The sequence below is a fragment of the Pithys albifrons genome, chromosome 27 (genome assembly GCF_047495875.1).
Source record: "Pithys albifrons albifrons isolate INPA30051 chromosome 27, PitAlb_v1, whole genome shotgun sequence".
Lineage (NCBI taxonomy): Eukaryota > Metazoa > Chordata > Aves > Passeriformes > Thamnophilidae > Pithys > Pithys albifrons.
This window is the reverse complement of record NC_092484.1, coordinates 4,588,792-4,605,661: the sequence shown is the minus strand read 5'-3', so window position 1 is coordinate 4,605,661 and position 16,870 is coordinate 4,588,792. Positions and strand designations below refer to the sequence as shown.

Sequence of the window (16,870 nt, the reverse complement as noted above, 5' to 3'; positions counted from 1 at the left end):
GGGCGACCCTCCCGCACACCTGGCAGGGACATGGCATGGGGACACCAGTGTGACACTGAGCCCATGCCACGCTGCTCGCTCCCAGCAGCGACACGGACAGCATGAGCTGCTGCAGCAGGACCGGCTGGGAAGGGGGTGCCCATCTTGGAGGGCTGCATTCCTCCGGTTTGTCCCATCATTAAAATGCACTCCAGTCTCCTACGGGGAGCAAACGCAACGCGGCCCAGGGGCTGCTGGCCCCAGACCGCCGTGTCCCCTGCCAGCCTCAGGAGCGCTGGGGAGCCGTCCTCCCTCCCACTTGTGTACTGGGGCTAATTGGTGCAGGGGGGCCGGCAGCCTGGCTTCTCACCTTGTTAGCACGGCAATTAGCTCTCTTTACCCTCCTGATTGCTCTTGTGCATATTTCACTCCAATCCAGCTTTCCAGCGACTTATAAATGCAGCACCGATGAGGCTGAGGGAGTCGAGCTGGGTAGGGACCGTGGAGCTATGCTGGGGACTGTCCTGCTGCTGCTGGCCCTGGCAGAGCCGGCATGGCCGAGCCTCGCCAGCCTGGAGAGCCGCAGGGCTGAGGCACTGAAAAGGCTCCTGGAAGTCTTCGGCATGGAAGACCCTCCAGCCCCTCCAGCTCACGTCAAGCAGCCACCCCAGTACATGGTGGATTTATTCAACACTGTCGCCAACGCAGATGGTGTCACCAAGAACCCCGACATCCTGGAGGGCAACACGGTCCGCAGCTTCCTGGATAGAAGTAAGAGATGGGGGGTCCCTGCAGTGCTGGGATGGGGCTGCACGGCGGGGCTGAGCATGGCCGGCAGAGCTGCTGCCCCCGCTTCCACTCCCCTTCTCAACTCGTCCTTCCCTCCAGCTGACAGTGAGGAGATGAGGTTCCTGTTCGTCCTCTCCAGCGTGGCCAAGAACGAGAAGATCCTGACTGCAGAGCTGCACCTCTTCCGCCTCTGGCCAAGAGTCACAGATGGGCCCAAAAGGCACCACTTCTGCCAGGTGAGGAGGGGGCTGGGGCTGGGGCTGGGGCTGGGGCTGGGGCTGACCACCCCAGCCTGTGCCCGAGGATGCCACTGGCGTTCTGTGGTCAGTCACCTGAAGTGGGAGCACAGCCCAGCTCTGGGATCATACAAACAAATGTTTCACAGGGTATTAATGATTTAACTGTGGTGGGTTCTTAAATTCTTAAATATCCTTCTGGTATGTGCAAACATCAGCAAAGGCACCTGAAGGTTGTGACAGGTCCACGCTGACAATTCCCCATCTCGGCTCGTACCTCTGTCCGAGGTCATCCCCTCAGGCAGGACCTTTTTCTTTCCCCAGGTCAGTGTCTACCAGGTGCTGGAGAAGGAAAAGCCAGACACACCTGGAGGGAAGAAGCTTCTGGCAGCCCGGCTTGTCTCACTGCAGACCTCGGGCTGGGAGGTCTTTGCCATCACTCCGGCTGTGAGTTGATTTTCCCTTGTTTTGGGCAGCACAGAGGGAATGCCAGGGGTTCACATGCAGGAGCTTTTTTAACCCATTCCACCCCCAGCAGCCTTTTGGGCTCCAGTGCAGTTTCCTGTCTGCAGTCTCTGCAGTGACATGGGAGGGATACATTTTCTGGAAGGGGGAAACAAGAGTCCTGCCAACAGCTCTAGGGGTTTGCTTCTTCCTGCCCCAAACTGGTCCCACTGCTCCTCAGGGAGCTCCTGCCACAACGGCCCCTGGGCTTCACCCGCAGAGCAGCCCTAACTATGGCACACAGTGTGGCCTCATGGGGTCGGTTCACATCCCCTGTTGCTGGCCTGGCACCTGCTGTGGGGGCACCAACACAGCCCCTGTCACAGGCCACAGCCCCGTGGTGACACTGGTTTGGTTCTTCAGGTTCGTGACTGGACTGAAGACGAAAGCAGCAACCAGGGTTTGCTGGTGACAGTCCAGGGTCTTGGGGGGAGCCCACTCGACCCCCCTCCACTGCAGTTTGCATCTGGCCGGGACCACCATGAGAGCAAGAGGCCCATGTTGGTCCTGTTCACGGACGACGGGCGCCGGGGACCATCACTGCCCACGGGTGGCTTCCCAGGTGGGTCCCACATGCCCCGGCACAGCTGCCTTTGTGCCACTATCCCTTTCCTGGGGTGCTACCCACATGTGGTCTCCTCAAATTCTAAGCCACTTCCCTGGCTGGAGGCAGAGACTCTCCTGTCTGGTTTAGGCTGTGCAGAGGTGCTGCCTGCTTGCAGGTGTGAAGCTGGATTTGAGTGTGGCTGTGAGACTGATGCTGTCACCTCTTGGTTGTTCTGCCTGGGCTGGTGACAGGCTGTGCTTGGGCTGGTGACAGGTTGTGACTGGAGGGCTACAGACAAGACTCCAGGCTTGTGCAGTTGCTAATGGCACTGGATGTTCCTTTCTGGCAGATTTAAAGCCTCAGACTCCTGATGTCCCTGCCAAGATGCCGGTGCCCAAGCCGGCTGGGTCACGCCACGCACGCTCGCTGGGCCGGATCCTGCCCTGCCGGAGACATCCCTTGTTCGTGGACTTTGAGGAGATCGGCTGGTCTGGCTGGATCATCTCCCCAAAGGGCTACAACGCTTTCCACTGCAAGGGCTCCTGCCCCTTCCCGCTGGGTGAGAACATGCGGCCGACGAACCACGCCACGGTGCAGTCCATCATCAATGCCCTGAAGCTGAGTGAGGGTGTCAGCACCCCCTGCTGTGTGCCCGACAAGCTCAACTCTATCAACCTCCTCTACTTCGATGATCATGAGAACGTGGTGCTCAAGCAGTACGATGACATGGTGGCCGGGAGCTGCGGCTGCCACTGAGGCAGGAGGAGCAGGGAGGTGGAAATGCCATTGCAGCGGAGGCTGCTCCTGCTCCCTCCAGAGCATCAGTGTGGGGCCTCTGTCCCACAAAGGCTCTAAAGAAGTCTGGGGTGAGCAAAGCAAGGGAGTGCTGGCTCTGCCCCAGGTGGTGTCACCCCCTGGCAGTGCCTGGGAAGGCTCAGGGCCAAGCTCTGATTAAATCGCCTGAAGGACCCCCTGTGACCTGGCAGCCCTGGGGCAACAGCTCAGTTTTGGAGTACCCTGTGGGAGGCGTGGGGGTCCCTGCCCGTGCAGAGGCTTCTGCAGGCTGTACTATATGTATATAGCAAGAGCACTAATATATGACAGAAACTGTCTGTACAGTGTCCTGTAAATGTCTGTACATTCCCACATTGCTGTGACTTGTAAAATTTAATTCAGAGGAACTATTAAAAGTACCATTCTCTGAGGGCTGCCTGAGGACTCTAAACTGCTGCTGGGGACTGGGGTGGCCATGGGCAAGCAGGGACACCCCATGGGCACGGCAGGAAGGTGCATGGGGAGGGGGGTGCAGAGGGATGAAGGTCCAGCTACAGCCCAGTCTCCAGGGATATGGGAGAGAGGTCGGTGTGCCCTATTCCTTGGAAGCGGAATGATCTCAGGATCCATCAGCCAGCCTGCAAGGGGGGTGCAGGAATGGGGGATCCCTGAGCAGGCAGTGGGGGGAGTGTGGGGGGAATGTGGTGACAAGGTCTGGGGTTGGGGACAGGATGTGGAGGTGTCTGGAGGTGATGCTGCTGCGGCAGATGGGAGGTGGGTGTCATGGTTTAACCCCAGATGGCAACTAATCACCAGACAGACACTGGCCTCCACCCCCACTGTGTTGGGATAGGGAGGACAATCAGGAAAAATGGCAAAACCTGTGGGTTGAGATAACAAGGGAAATAAAATAAAATATTAACAAGGGAAATAAAATAAAATATTATAATATACAATAACATTTACAATGAAAAGTGAGACACCAAAAAGAGAGAGAAATAAAACTCAAGTAAAACAAGTGATGCCCAATACAGTTGCTTCTCTCACCTGCTGACCCATGCCCATCCCATCCACCAGCAGCAATTGGCCCCTCCCAAGCAGCTCCCCTGGTTTATACACTGGGTAGGACATTCCATGGCATGGAATATCCCTCTGGCCACTTTGGGTCAGCTGTCCTGGCCATGCTCTCCCTCAGCCTCTGTGCAGCTTCTCACTGGCAGGGCATGAGACCCTGAAAAGTCCTTGACTTGGGGTGAGCACAACTGAGCAACAACCCGAACATCAGTGTGTGATCAACATTGTCATCATGAATCCAAAATACAGTGTTGTACCAACCACTGGGAAGAAAATTATCTCCAGTGAAGCTGAAACCAGGAAAGTGGGGAAGGATGCCTCCTGGGGAGATGGCCAGGGAGACTGCTGGACCCAGAGAGAAGGTTCCTTGTGGAAGAGAAACGGCATGGAAACCAGAACTGACCAACGCTGTGGGGTCAGGTCAGTGCTGGGGAGGTGAACAGAGGGTGGGTATCAATATGGGTACTGGGGAGCGGGTGTAGGTGTTGGCAGACAGGGCAGGGGTCCCCTCGCACCCCCTGGCACAACCCCCTTGTCCCCTGCAGTCCAGGGCTCAGTGGGAGTGTGGCTGTCCCTGCCAGACCACTCAGTCCCTCCAAGCCTCTTTCCAAGTTTCCAACACCAGCGGCGCAGCCACGGTCCCCCAGTGCCTCTTCATCTCCAAGCCCAGCTCGCAAGTGACCGAATCCCACCCTGGCCAGGCTGGCAGCAGTTTCTTCCCTCTGCCCACCTGGAATCAGCACCAGCAGCTTTGGCCCTTTCCCACCCCAGCCCTCCTTGCAGCCCAGGGTCCTTCTCTCCATCCCATTCAGGACAAGGGAGTGTCTCTTCAGGAGACTCATTGACTAGACATGGTCCCATACTGGAGGGCAAATCCTTCCCCTGTGCCCCCCAAATCCTTCCACTGGCCCCATGACGTGAGCACAGGGCAGAGCCAACCAGTGTGTTCTGAGCACATGCACATGTCCCAGCTTCTCTTCCAATGCACTCAGCCCTGGTCACCTGTGGTAGTTTTGGCTTTAGTTTCAGCCAGGCCTCAGTTTCAGCAGGTCCAGAGAGTCTACGTAGGTTAGAGGAGACAAGCATCACCTGACTTAAGCAACCAAAGAGATATTTCATATCATTTGATGTCAAAATCAAGTATAAAAGAAGGTATAGGTGGTGCCTGGCTCAGTTCCTTCATGGCCAGGTGCTGAGCAGACCTGCTATCACCATTGCTGAGGGTGTTGGGTCTCATTCACCAATGCACAGCTTTGGGAAGTACCTTTTTTTTTGTTTGTTGGTTTTCTCCTCTCTTGCCAGGTATCCTCTGGGAGGAGTTTGTTGTGGGTTGGGTTGGTGTAGGTCTGTGTTGTTGGGTGGGTGACTTGGTGGCTGCTGTTGTTGGTTGGGATTTTTCCCACATTTGTATATATATCTATTATATCATATGCTGTTTTTAATTGTCTCTTTTTTGTATAATATAGGAAGTTTGCTATTTGGGTTTTGGTTTTTTTTTTCTCCTCTTTAGTTTTTCTTCCTCCCTTCTCTTCCCTTGTTGGGGGGTGGATTCTCTCTCTCTCTCTCTGTTGGGCAATTGTCGTTTTGCCAGCTCAACCCAACACAGCACCTCACCCCAAACCCAACATGTGGACAGGCTCACCTGCATCCCTGAGAGCCCTGTCCTCGCACCGCTGGGCAGGAGAGATGGCTGTAGGCCCTGGGGAGATGTCCCCTCCTCACCCAAATGATGAACAGTTTACTGAATCACACACAGTGGCTGGCCAAGAATCCACGACAACAAAGGGTTTGGGCCTGATTTATTAAATGCCTGTTCCTGGGCTACAAGCTCTGCACCCCCGCAGTACCCACAGGACCCATCAGAGCAGCATCTCGAGCCAGGACTATGCCCCCAGGCTCCAGGGAAGTGTGGATTTGGCTGGAAGGGTGCAGGGCTGCAGCCTTTCCTGCAGACCTTCACCAAAATCCCCACGCTGGACTCGGCCTGGGTTGCACATCTACTTGGCTGGGAGGGAATCACAGGGCCCTGGGCAGGGGTAGCCTGTGCATGTCCCACTCAACGGGGAGCAGAACAGCACCTGCAGAGGTGTCACACTGGGCCACCATCCTCAGACAGGTGACAGTTCATCCCCACTTATCCCACCTCTTGATCCCTGTGACTTCAGGGTGCCCCACACCTCAGCCCACGCAGACAGACACACAGACACCCTGCCCCAGCCGTACAGCTTCTGGGGTGGCTCTGACTGACCGCTCTGTGGGACAGTGGTGTCCAGCACACAGCAGTGAGGGAGGTCCCAGCTGGCAGTGGCCCCTGTGCAACAGCAGAGCCCTGGATGCTGCTGTGACTCACTGCCCATGATTCAGAGACTCCCTGGGGGAAAGGACTGCCAGGGGGACAGCCAGGGCAGAGGGCAGGGGATGTCTGGGGGTGGGGGGGTCTGTGGTCAGTGGTGATAGTGGGGGTCGGCTCTCCAGCACTCTGACAGCTTCCGCATGACTCGCTCCTTCAAGTGCATCCTCCTGGAGAGCTGATGTGACTGGCTTAACTCATGGGCCTTCAGCTTGGCATAGTAGTCAGAAAACTTGTTGTAGAGGATGGAGATAGGCATGCCATTGAGGATGATGCCAAAGGAGATGCAGACAAATGCCACCAACCTGCCGAGTATTGTGTCAGGCACGGTGTCTCCATAGCCCACAGTGGAGAGGCTGACCTGTGTGAGAATGGAAACAGATAAAATCCCATGGGAACAAGCCCAGCAGATCCCACTAGAGAGGTGGTGCTGGGACCCTCCCGCCTGCCCCTCTGTGGGAGCCAGGTGTCACCTGAGACCAGTATTCCACAGTGAGGGCAGCCAGCTCAGCTGTGCCCTGTCCAGCAGCCTGTGTGGCCAGGGCTCTGCTGCCTGGGCTGCACTCGACAGGCCTGGAGAGTCCAAGGGTGGAGTGCTGCTGGCTGAGCCCCAGCAGCAGAGAGCAGAGGTCAGACCACTGCTCCCTCCGCACTTCACATGTGTCTCTTCAAAGGCAGCTGGACATCCTGAGCTGAGCCTTCCCCAGCAGTCTGTCTGCTGGAGCTTCCTGCCCCCACAGAGCTGTGGCTCCAGTGCTTCCTAGCTGTGAACTGCCCAGTCCCACAGGAACAAAGCTTTCTGGAGCCTCCATCCAAGGGAAACAGACACTGCCCAAAAATGAACCAGGTTTGCCGACCAGGGAGCAGGGCTATGGGGACAGTATGAGAGCTGAGGCAGAGAGCTTTGAGCTTTGCAGGGAGCTGTGCTCCCAGAGACGGGCTCAGCCTGGGATGTTGAGAGGCTCAAACCCAGTGATGCTGCTGAGTGACTTTGCCCTTTCTCAAGGAGGGGTGAATTTGAAGCAGACAGCCTGTGGTGGCCAAGGGGGATTAGAAGAGCAGAAGTGATGCGTGGGATCATTTAATCTGTCAATCAAAATGTCCTTGTAACCCCTGGCTCTCAAGTGCTTTAGGTACTCCCCATTTCAGAGGCAATCCCAGGTTTATTACAGTGCTCAGCTCAGCTGAGCTGCTGGCTCCTGGCATGAGCAGGGCAGCAAACAGGCAGCACACTCCAGTCCATGTCCTCTCTTAGGACACAGACCGAGGCATAGTGTGACCATGGGTTCCACATGCAGCCCTGGGTCCCCCATCTCAGCCCCATAAACTTTGATGCCCTTGAGTGTTCCAAGCCCAGCCAGGCTGCGATGCTGCAGAAGCCTCAGGCTGCCCTTGGCAGCTGTCCCCATAGCCATGGGGGGACTGAACCACATCCACCCAGCACTTGGGTCCTATGACAGATAAAGTCTGGGCTGACTCATATCTCCCCTGCCAATAACTCAGGCCTGGAGGTTCCTAGGCCTCCACCTCTGTCCCACCATCACATCCCAGCACCAGCTTTTGAGCCTCTGAGCTTAGTTCTGACTTCTGATTTCTTTTCTCAGAGCAAGCAGGGCTCTGGTTTTCCCACCATTACTGAGCTGGTGGGAAGGCTGGACCCATCTTGCACTCTGACCAGCAGCAGTGGTGAATCCTCTGGGCACCAGGGCAGCACCCACCCACAGAACCCCACTGCACCCCTCTGAAAGGAGGTGCTCACGCCTTACCGCTGCCCACCACCACGCACAGGGGATACTGGTGAAGTCGGTGCCAGGGACATCATGTTCCACTGAGTGTATGAGAGCGGAGAAGGTGAAGACCCCCATGGCGATGAAGAGGAGGAGGCAGCAGACCTGCTGGTAGCACTGGCGCATGGTGAAGCTGAAGGCCCGGAGGCCGGTGGAGTGGCGTGCCAGCTTGAGGATGCGAAAGATCCTCATGAGTTTGATGAGCTTGAGGACTTTGCCCAGCTTGCTCACATTCTCTACCTTATGCAGCTCCTCATGGTAAAGTGTGTCTGCTTCATCCAGATTTTCAAAGAGGAGCTGGATGTAGAAGGGCAGGATGGCCACCAGGTCTATAGCACTAAATGCTGCCCGCAGAAAGTTTTTGAAGCTGGAGGAGGATATGAGTCGCATGAGGTATTCTGAGGTGAAGAAGATGGCACAGATCGTCTCCATCTGCTCCATCCACATCTTCCCTGTTTTGTTTTTCATCTCTTCTACTGTGCTCAGTGTCATGCCCACAATAGAGATAAGCACAAAGAAGCTTGACATGACAGCAATGATCTTGGCCGGGACAGAAGAGTACGGGTTCTCAATAAGGTTCCAGATCATCTTCCGAAACCCACCCAGAAACTGGCCATCAAACTGCGTCCCCGAGTCCAGGGGCTCCAGTTCTGCCTCCAGCTCCTTCTCTATTTTCAGATACTCATTGAGTTCATCTTGCTTTTCCTCAAACAGGATCCGGCAGCAGCGCTGAGAATACTTTAGATGGATTCCCCAGTACTCTATTTCCTCCACAAAGTTACTGGGGCACATCTCATCCATCACCCACAGGACCCCACTGCGGTAGAAGTGGAAGATGTAGTGGAAAATTGAAGGATCTCTGTCAAAGAAGTACTCATTCTTCTGCACCAGGTAGTCATCACAGAGCTGCAGCTTCTTTGCAGGGTCAGTGTAAAGGGCCAGCTTCCCAAGCCTGGTGATGGGATACTGGGCCAGGACCTTGCAAGCTATCTGGAACAATTTGCCTCCCACATTAATGTTGAGCAGGTACTTGTTCCTCTGGATGGGAGTCTCGCTCTCCTGACTTCTGTCTGCCACGTTGTGCATGGAGTTCCATTGCTTTACCAGGCTGTCCTGTGCAAATGGGATGTGGGCTTCCTCCTCCTCCGGGGTCCGGCAGCGGCCCTGGTGGTGCCCGATCTTCAGGCTGGCGGAGAGACTGGCACGCCTGGGCCCCAGGTGCCTCATGGTGCCTGGCCCTTGGGAGCGGCGACTCCCGTTAGGGGCTGCGGGACAGCAGCGCTGCCTTCATGGGAACACTCCACCAAGGCAGACGCTGACTGGGATGAGTGCTGCGAGCTCGGATGAGCAGTGGAGCACTGAGGGACACTGCCCTGTCCTGGTGCCATGTGGCACCTGCCAGGGTCCCAAAGCCGATTGCTGATCAGATTGTGGTTCATATCACAGGAGTCGGAGGCGGCCAAGCACCCGCTCCTTAAGACACTAATGAGATTGAGGCACTAGTCCTTTATGTAAGGAACTATTTCCAGCTCTGCACTTCTCTTTTCCCTTATTCTGTTCTTATCAGCTGTTTGCATTTGCCACACACTACCTGTTTCATAGAAGGGCATTCATGATAGTAAGTTGGAAAGAGAACTTGCCTCGTTTTACCCCTGCCAGCCCACCAGGAAGGTGCAGACATGCAGGATTTGTACTGGTTTTGTACCCCCACACCAGATGCTCTCTTGGCACCGGCCCTTCATTAAGCACTAATATAGCTGCCTTGGCTCTGTCAGCTGTCACAGCCAGAGAAGGGAGATGGTTGTGACCTTGCAGCTCATCCCTCAAGCCCCACAGTGCAGATTTACAGGGGATGAGGTGAAGGAACCACCTCAGTCTCCACACAGAGACTGCCTGAGCAGATTCTCTGCAGGATACGCTGCTCCTGTGCCCCCTGCCCTGTGCCATCACATCAGCCCCATGAATCCCACAAGCAGGGGCAGGAACAGGACACTGAAAATGCAAGTAAGCAGTAAAAGTTCCCCTCAACTATTTGAACGGAAAAGGAGGAAATAATCTTTTGGATTTGCAAGTAAAAGGGGAACAAAATTAAATGGGCTGATGTTTGAGGCCTTACCCTGGAACATGAACCTTCTTCAACACATAAAACCTCACACTGATCTCCATGAACTGGTCTAATTAAATACAGAGACCTGGAGCACAAAGCTGCTTCTGGCCCAAAAACAGCTTGGGCTCCACTACAATTGAAACCTCTGAGCCACAGGATTAGGACAACAAAAACACTTCTGGTACCAGACAGAGGAAGGGAAATTGCTGTCACAAAACACAGCCCCAGGTTTTGTCACAAGATCCAGGAAATATGTTTCTTTCAACCCTGAAGAACTTGGCTTAGGAAGCAGTAGCCTAAACCTGAAAGATCTTGTGAGTTTGATGGACCCTGCTCCTCACTGAACAGAGTAAGGGCTCTGTTCTAAGGGCTCAGCTTGGCAGCTGGAGCTTAGAGGATGATCTGGGACTGGTTGGTGACAGCTGACCTTGGCCCCATGGCCCGAACAGCAATAGCACTTCTATGGCCCCCATCTCAGCCCTGTCCTGCCAGGACTCCTGGAGCCCTTCCTGCACTGCAGGACTCCCCACTCCATGCACTGCTTGATGAAGGGACAAGTTCAGGCAGTTTTTTCACCTTGTTATTGGCTGAGCTCCCCACTTGTCCCATTTGGCAATAGTGCTCCTGGCACCAATGCGAGCTGTTCCTCCTGTCCCCACCTTCTTCCTTCACTCTGCTCCCTGTATTAACTTTTCTGCTACAGTTGGTGTGTGCTGGAGTTGTGCCTGTCCCAGGCAAGCACAGCAGCACTTGCTTCCCCTTATTGGCCCTGCCAGCCCACCCACAATGAGATCTCTTTCCCAGCATGTGACAATCCAAAGGTGATGCAGAACCTGAACTCTGAACTACAGAGTTTAAGCAAATACACAAATCCAGGAAAAATAAAAGACTCCAGAACTCATTCATTTCATGTTCTTTATTTTCCTGTGTCAGTCACCACAGCTATCTCCACCTGTCCCTGTGGAAACAGAAGCAAGGTTGTGTGTACCCTTGCAAATGACTCCTTGGTACTAAAAATAGCAGCCCTGGAATAACTCAGGACTCCACACCACATATAGAAGTTTCTCCCGTGGGGTATGGCAGCATTCACATGCTACCCAGGAGTGGAAGATCCCTGCTCCAAAGCTGATCACATGACTGGTGTTTGCTTGGCAAGACATGTTCCCACCTTCAAGGCATGGAGGGCAGCAGCCAAGGCAGCAGCTTTGTGCACCTGGTGAACACCTGTGCAAGGTGCACGTGGCCCGGAGGCACCAGACTCTAATCTCCCGGGAACAGCCAGTTCCAAGGCACTGAGCCCTTTGGCTGGAGCTCCCTGTACCACACAGAGCATCTGACCCAAGACATGGCTTATTTCAAGGGACACCTCTACTAGACCAAGGTGCTCAGAGCCCTGTCCAACTTGGCCTCAGGGAAGGGGGAGCCACAGCTGCCCTGGGCAATCTATGCCAGAGCCTCACCAACCTCACCCTAAAACCTTCTTTCCTCATGTCCCACATAAACCCAGCCTCTGTCAGTTTGTAACTGTTGCCCCTTGTCCTGTTACTAGAGGCCTTGGCGAAAAGCCTCTCTCCCTCTTTCTTACAATCCCCCTCTAGACATGGACAAGACACAACAAGGTCTCACGGAGCTGTCTCTTCTCCAGGGGTTGCCCTGATTAAGGTGCAGGATCGTGCACTTGACCTTCCAGAACTTCATGAAGTTCCTACAGACTTGAAGGTCCCTTTGTATGACATCCCCCTCTCCCAGCTGCATCCCTCAGCCTGGTCTTAGACTGGCTGAGGGTCTACTTGATCCCACCCTACACACCACTGATGAAGACATGGAATAGCACTGGTCCAAGTATGGACTCCCAAAGGACACCACCCATGTCAGAACAGTTTTAAGGCAGACACCATTAACAGTGTTACAGGAGTCACAGGACTGGGGTGGGGAAAGCTTGTATGTAAAAAGTGGAGATATTTGTGTAAGGGAGTGTGTGAGGAGCTGCTGGCCTGGGAGCCAAGGAGCTCCCTGCCCCATGCAGGCTCAGGGACAGAGGAGCTCCCTGCCCCATGCAGCCTCAGGGACAGAAGAGCTCCCTGCCCCATGCAGGCTCAGGGACAGAGGAGCTCCCTGCCCCATGCAGGCTCAGGGACAGAGGAGCTCCCTGCCCCATGCAGCCTCAGGGACAGAAGAGCTCCCCGCCCCATGCAGGCTCAGGGACAGAGGAGCTCCCTGCCCCATGCAGGCTCAGGGACAGAGGAGCTCCCTGCCCCATGCAGGCTCAGGGACAGAGGAGCTCCCTGCCCCATGCAGGCTCAGGGACAGAGGAGCTCCCTGCCCCATGCAGGCTCAGGGACAGAGGAGCTCCCTGCCCCATGCAGGCTCAGGGACAGAGGAGCTCCCTGCCCCATGCAGGCTCAGGGACAGAGGAGCTCCCTGCCCCATGCAGGCTCAGGGACAGAGGAGCTCCCTGCCCCATGCAGGCTCTGGGACAGAGGAGCTCCCTGCCCCATGCAGGCTCAGGGACAGAGGAGCTCCTTGCCCCGTGCAGGCTCAGGGACAGAGGAGCTCCTTGCCCCACACTGGCCTGAGTGACAGTGCAGCAAACCCGAAGCAGACAGGAAGAATTTTAACTGCCACTCCCATGGTGGAACTGTCAGTATAAGCCTCCTGTGTGCAGGACTGAGCAGTGTCAAACATAGTGCAAACATGGAGCATTTGTCTGATCTGTGCAGAGTCACTGAGCTCCTATGGAAGCGGGTGAGAAAGCCCCTGGTCCCTGACTAAATCCAGGGGGAAGAATGGGGCAGGTGAAAAAAGGCTCTTGGCTGGGAGTGGAGTGAAACAGTGAACAGTACTTGGCATTTAACAGAGAAAAACATCTTTGAGTCCAAGACCATGCTGTTGGGAACCAGCATTAACAACTGGAGCCCAGAACAATGCAGACATTCCTACCACCTTTGTGAGGTTTGATTTCACAGTGCCAGGGAAGGTCCTGTGCTATATCCAGAGCCAAAGTAGTCCCACAATCTAAGACCCATTTCCAAGGAGAGCATCCTCTTGGTGTTCCAGTGTAACAACCCAGATTTGAGAGCTGATGTCCAATTCAGTCAGACTGTGTGGTGAGCAGGAAACCAGGCTAGTCCCACCTTGTCACCCCTGTTCTAAAATCAGAAAAACATCTGGTTATTGAAAGTCCTTGGGGTAAAAGCCTGGTTTGACTTCAGTTTGTGCAAAGTGGAGGAAAAAAACTCACACCAGAAGATCAGTATCTTAGTATCCATGTCAGCAGCAGAGAGGAAAGGGGAAGGTTCTGCTGCTTCAGGGCAGACTGAAACCCCACCCACCAGGCTGACCAGCAGAAAGAAAGCTGGGAAAAGCCACCCCCAGAGGGAAAGCTCTCGAGGCCAGAAACACAGGGCACATGAGGTGCAAGACACTTACCCTTCAGGGAAAGGAGCCTGTCTGGCTCTTGTCAGGCATAAGCTGTTCCCTGGATGCTTTTTCAAGACTGACCATGTTAGATCTGCTTTTTGTTTTGGACAGGCCCCACACAGCAACTGAACCCGCAGCTACCAGGATGCTCAGGAGCCCTGGAGAGGAGAGTGCACAAGCAGAGACCCACTCACTGCCCTGGTCTGGGCATCAGGACTGGACTCTGCTGTTCAACACCATCAATCAACAGCCAGAGATGAGCAGCTTCCCTTGCAGGCAAGGGACAGACAGAGAGGAGGCGAGTTAGTGCTGGGTCGCACGGGATGGCCCTTCTAAGGACACACCATGTCTAAGTCACAGCAATAATTAAGCGGTGGTGTCAGGCCTCCCTTAGCCCTCCCAGCACAGCAAAAGCAGCTACTTATACAGGTCTGGAATTGACTCCATCAAGACACTCAATTTATAGCCCAAGGCAGGACCAAGAGCATGTGCAGCACCCCGAGTCTCACACACCTGCAACAATCAGGATCCACATGTAACCGTGACTCCTCGATGGCACAGAGACCCCAGCCTCTGGAGTAGCTGAAGCCTCTGTGAGGAAAAAGTGATGAGTCCATCAGGCTTCTTAGTCACCCTACAGTCAAAGCAATCTCTAATTCACACCTGGCTGAGTTCCCAGCTCACCTCAAGACCATAAAGTCTTTTTTAATTCAACTGAAACCTTATCTGCTGCTACTCTGATTAACCCTTATCGGAGGAAAAAAGGCCTACTGGAAATGGTAACAGTGAAAGCTGGGAAATGTCCCAGCTGGAGCTGCAGCATCTTAACCTGTCCTCACAGCACTGGGAAGCCACGGGTACAACCAAAACACAGCTCATCTTCCCACCCACCAACTGAACTGGTGTGAGCATCAAACCCAAACAGAGTCTGTCACACCTGCTGTAATCCCCCTCCTCTCCACACCCGCCGTGCCTCACCCCCAGACACCACGGAAACCCCGGGTAAGGGAGGCCAGAACAGCCCTTCCAAGCACCCCAGCCAGCCCAGGGGTCTGTGACAAAGGACTCCACGGGGCTGAGCAGTAGGCTCTGCTGGGGCTGCAGACACCGTGCGGACACTGTGTCTGCAGCGCCAGCCCAGGCCAGAACTGTCTCCCTCATGCCCTTCCCTGCCGCCTGTCCTCTCCCTAGAGATCAGAGGAGCTTGGAGGGTGGACTGACTGCAGCGCCGGTGGCTCGTTGGGAGGGAGCTCCTGGGGATTGCATGCTCTGGAAGAAGGAAGGATGTACTTCAAAGGTGCTTCCCGAGGGAGCCCTGGGGAGCGTCAGCACCTCCCCACAGGAGGAAGCTGCAGGTGGGGGTCCCCACCCAGCACATCCGACACGGCAGCGACCGCGGCTGCCCCGGAGAGGCCGCGGCCGGCGGAGAGCAAAGGCTCTGGTCCGGTCTGCCGCCCCCAGCCCCTACCTGCGCTGCCGCCGGGCGGGCCCGGGGTCGCGGTCCCGCAGCCCCGCTCGTCCTCCTCGTCCTCGCAGTCGGGGTGGCCGTCGCAGAGCCACCCGCGCGGGTAGCAGAGGTTGCCGGGCGTACACTGGAACTCGTCCGGGAGGCAGCGGGACCGGGCGGCTGCGGGGACGGAGTGAGGGGCTGAGGGGGAGGGCTTAAGGAGGGGGGCTGAGGGGAGAGCTGAGCGGGGTTTGGGGGGCTCTGAGGGGAGAGATGAGCGCGCTCTGGGGGGCTCGGGGGTGGGGGGGCTCTGAGAGGGGCTCGGAGAAGAGAGCTGAGCGAGCTCTGGGGGGCTTGGAGGGGAGAGCTGAGCGGGCTTTGGGGGGCTCGGAGGGGAGAGCTGAGCGGGCTTTGGGGGGCTCGGGGGGGGGAGGCTCTGAGAGGGGCTCGGAGGGGAGAGCTGAGCGAGCTCTGGGGGGCTCGGGGGGGGGGGGGCTCGGCTCTGAGAGGGGCTCGGAGGGGAGAGCTGAGCGAGCTCTGGGGGGGGCTCGGAGGGGAGAGCTGAGCGAGCTCTGGGGGGGGCTCGGAGGGGAGAGCTGAGCGAGCTCTGGGGGGCTCGGGGCGGGGGGGGCTCTGAGAGGGGCTCGGAGGGGAGAGCTGAGCGAGCTCTGGGGGGCTCGGGGGGGGGGGCTCTGAGAGGGGCTCGGAGGGGAGAGCTGAGCGGGCTCTGGGGGGCTCGGAGGGGAGAGCTGAGCGAGCTCTGGGGGGCTCGGGGGGGGGGGCTCTGAGAGGGGCTCGGAGGGGAGAGCTGAGCGGGCTCTGGGGGGCTCGGAGGGGGGGGGCTCTGAGAGGGGCTCTGAGGGGAGAGCTGAGCGGGCTCTGGGGGGGTTCTGAGGGGTGTCTGAGAGGGGCTCGGAGGGCAGAGCTGAGCGGGCTCTGGGGGGGTTCTGAGGGGTGTCTGAGAGGGGCTCGGAGGGCAGAGCTGAGCGGGCTCTGGGGGGGTTCTGAGGGGTGTCTGAGAGGGGCTCGGAGGGCAGAGCTGAGCGGGCTCTGGGGGGGTTCTGAGGGGTCTGAGAGTGCCCCCCGGCCGGGGCAGCCCCGCGCAGGGCGCTCGAGGGCAGCGGCCAATGGGAGCGAAGGGCGTGCGGCGGGAGCCAATGGGCAGGGCCCGCGCGGCCGCTCCCCCACTCACCGTTCGGCGGCGGGAGCAGCAACAGCAGCACCGGCAGCAGCAGCGGCGGCGGCGGCGGCACCGGCAGCCCCGGCCCCGCCATGCCCGGGCCCGCTCCGGTGGCTCTGCCGGGGTCGCCGCTCCGCTACAAGGGCGGCCGCGCGGGCAGAGCGCGTGCGCTCGGGCCCCGCCCCCGTCGGGGATGCCGAGGAGGGCGGGGCGAGGCCCCGGCCCGGCCCAGCGAGCGCAGTCACGGGGCCGGGGCCGGGGCCGGGGCCGGGGCCGGGGCCGGGGCCGGGGCCGGGGCCGGGGCCGGGGCCGGGGCCGGGGCCGGGGCCGGGGCCGGGGCCGGGGCCGGGGCCGGGGCCGGGGCCGCTCGGGCACCGCTGAGGCCCGTGGACTGCCCGGCTAAGCCCCAGCCCAGCCCTGCCCTCCCGCCGTTCCCTGGAAAACCATCAGCAGCGCGGCCGTCAGTGCCCCGCTGTCCCCAGGGACGGGCCGGACAGCGCTCAGCACCGCAGCGGGACAGGGCACAGCGGGGGGAACGCCACAGGCTCCTGAACTTGTCTCTTCCTGCAGAACCGAAGCACTGGGAGTGGCCAAGGCTGTGCTTTACACCGCTCTGCTCTTCACTAGCAACTCATCTACAGTTCACAGATCCCCCAAGCCTGTGCTCAAACACCTC

At 57.4% G+C, this 16,870-nt stretch overlaps 3 protein-coding genes across 4 annotated transcripts; 1 reads left to right on the top strand and 2 right to left on the bottom strand.

Moving 5' to 3' along the window:
• The first annotated feature begins 488 nt into the window (after positions 1-488).
• On the top strand, positions 489-2,811 carry LOC139683251 (bone morphogenetic protein 2-like). The gene is made up of 5 exons (XM_071578195.1): positions 489-750; positions 868-1,004; positions 1,329-1,451; positions 1,872-2,070; positions 2,405-2,811. Exons 1-5 carry the CDS (start codon positions 489-491, stop codon positions 2,809-2,811), a joined length of 1,128 nt encoding a protein of 375 aa, XP_071434296.1.
• A 3,426-nt stretch (positions 2,812-6,237) lies between these two features.
• Positions 6,238-9,267, bottom strand: LOC139683324 (potassium voltage-gated channel subfamily V member 2-like). The gene is made up of 2 exons (XM_071578348.1): positions 8,020-9,267; positions 6,238-6,614 (listed from the first exon to the last, which is right to left on the bottom strand). Exons 1-2 carry the CDS (start codon positions 9,265-9,267, stop codon positions 6,348-6,350), a joined length of 1,515 nt encoding a protein of 504 aa, XP_071434449.1. The 3' UTR covers positions 6,238-6,347.
• Positions 9,268-11,064: 1,797 nt separating this feature from the next.
• Positions 11,065-16,388, bottom strand: CD320 (CD320 molecule). Of its 2 annotated transcripts, none has more exons than XM_071578349.1 (5): positions 16,207-16,388; positions 15,036-15,194; positions 14,081-14,158; positions 13,577-13,725; positions 11,065-13,296 (listed from the first exon to the last, which is right to left on the bottom strand). In XM_071578349.1, exons 1-4 carry the CDS (start codon positions 16,286-16,288, stop codon positions 13,580-13,582), a joined length of 465 nt encoding a protein of 154 aa, XP_071434450.1. In that variant the 5' UTR covers positions 16,289-16,388; the 3' UTR covers positions 11,065-13,296; positions 13,577-13,579. The 2 variants fall into 2 exon arrangements, with proteins under 2 accessions (XP_071434450.1, XP_071434451.1); XM_071578350.1 differs by having other exon boundaries at positions 11,065-13,291.
• Between the last annotated feature and the right edge of the window lie 482 nt (positions 16,389-16,870).

Excerpts from the sequence above, each read along its gene's own strand:
- LOC139683251 (XM_071578195.1), top strand. The coding sequence starts at position 489 with ATGCTGGGGACTGTCCTGCTGCTGCTGGCCCTGGCAGAGCCGGCATGG. Across the intron at positions 751-867 it reads CCGCAGCTTCCTGGATAGAA|CTGACAGTGAGGAGATGAGG; the intron begins GTAAGAGATGGG and ends CCTTCCCTCCAG. Across the intron at positions 1,005-1,328 it reads AAAGGCACCACTTCTGCCAG|GTCAGTGTCTACCAGGTGCT; the intron begins GTGAGGAGGGGG and ends TTCTTTCCCCAG.
- LOC139683324 (XM_071578348.1), bottom strand. The coding sequence starts at position 9,267 with ATGAGGCACCTGGGGCCCAGGCGTGCCAGTCTCTCCGCCAGCCTGAAG. Across the intron at positions 6,615-8,019 it reads GTGCGTGGTGGTGGGCAGCG|GTCAGCCTCTCCACTGTGGG; the intron begins GTAAGGCGTGAG and ends ATTCTCACACAG.
- CD320 (XM_071578349.1), bottom strand. The coding sequence starts at position 16,288 with ATGGCGGGGCCGGGGCTGCCGGTGCCGCCGCCGCCGCCGCTGCTGCTG. Across the intron at positions 15,195-16,206 it reads GCTGCTCCCGCCGCCGAACG|CCGCCCGGTCCCGCTGCCTC; the intron begins GTGAGTGGGGGA and ends CCGTCCCCGCAG. Across the intron at positions 13,726-14,080 it reads GTGGATCCTGATTGTTGCAG|GGCTCCTGAGCATCCTGGTA; the intron begins GTGTGTGAGACT and ends TCTCCTCTCCAG.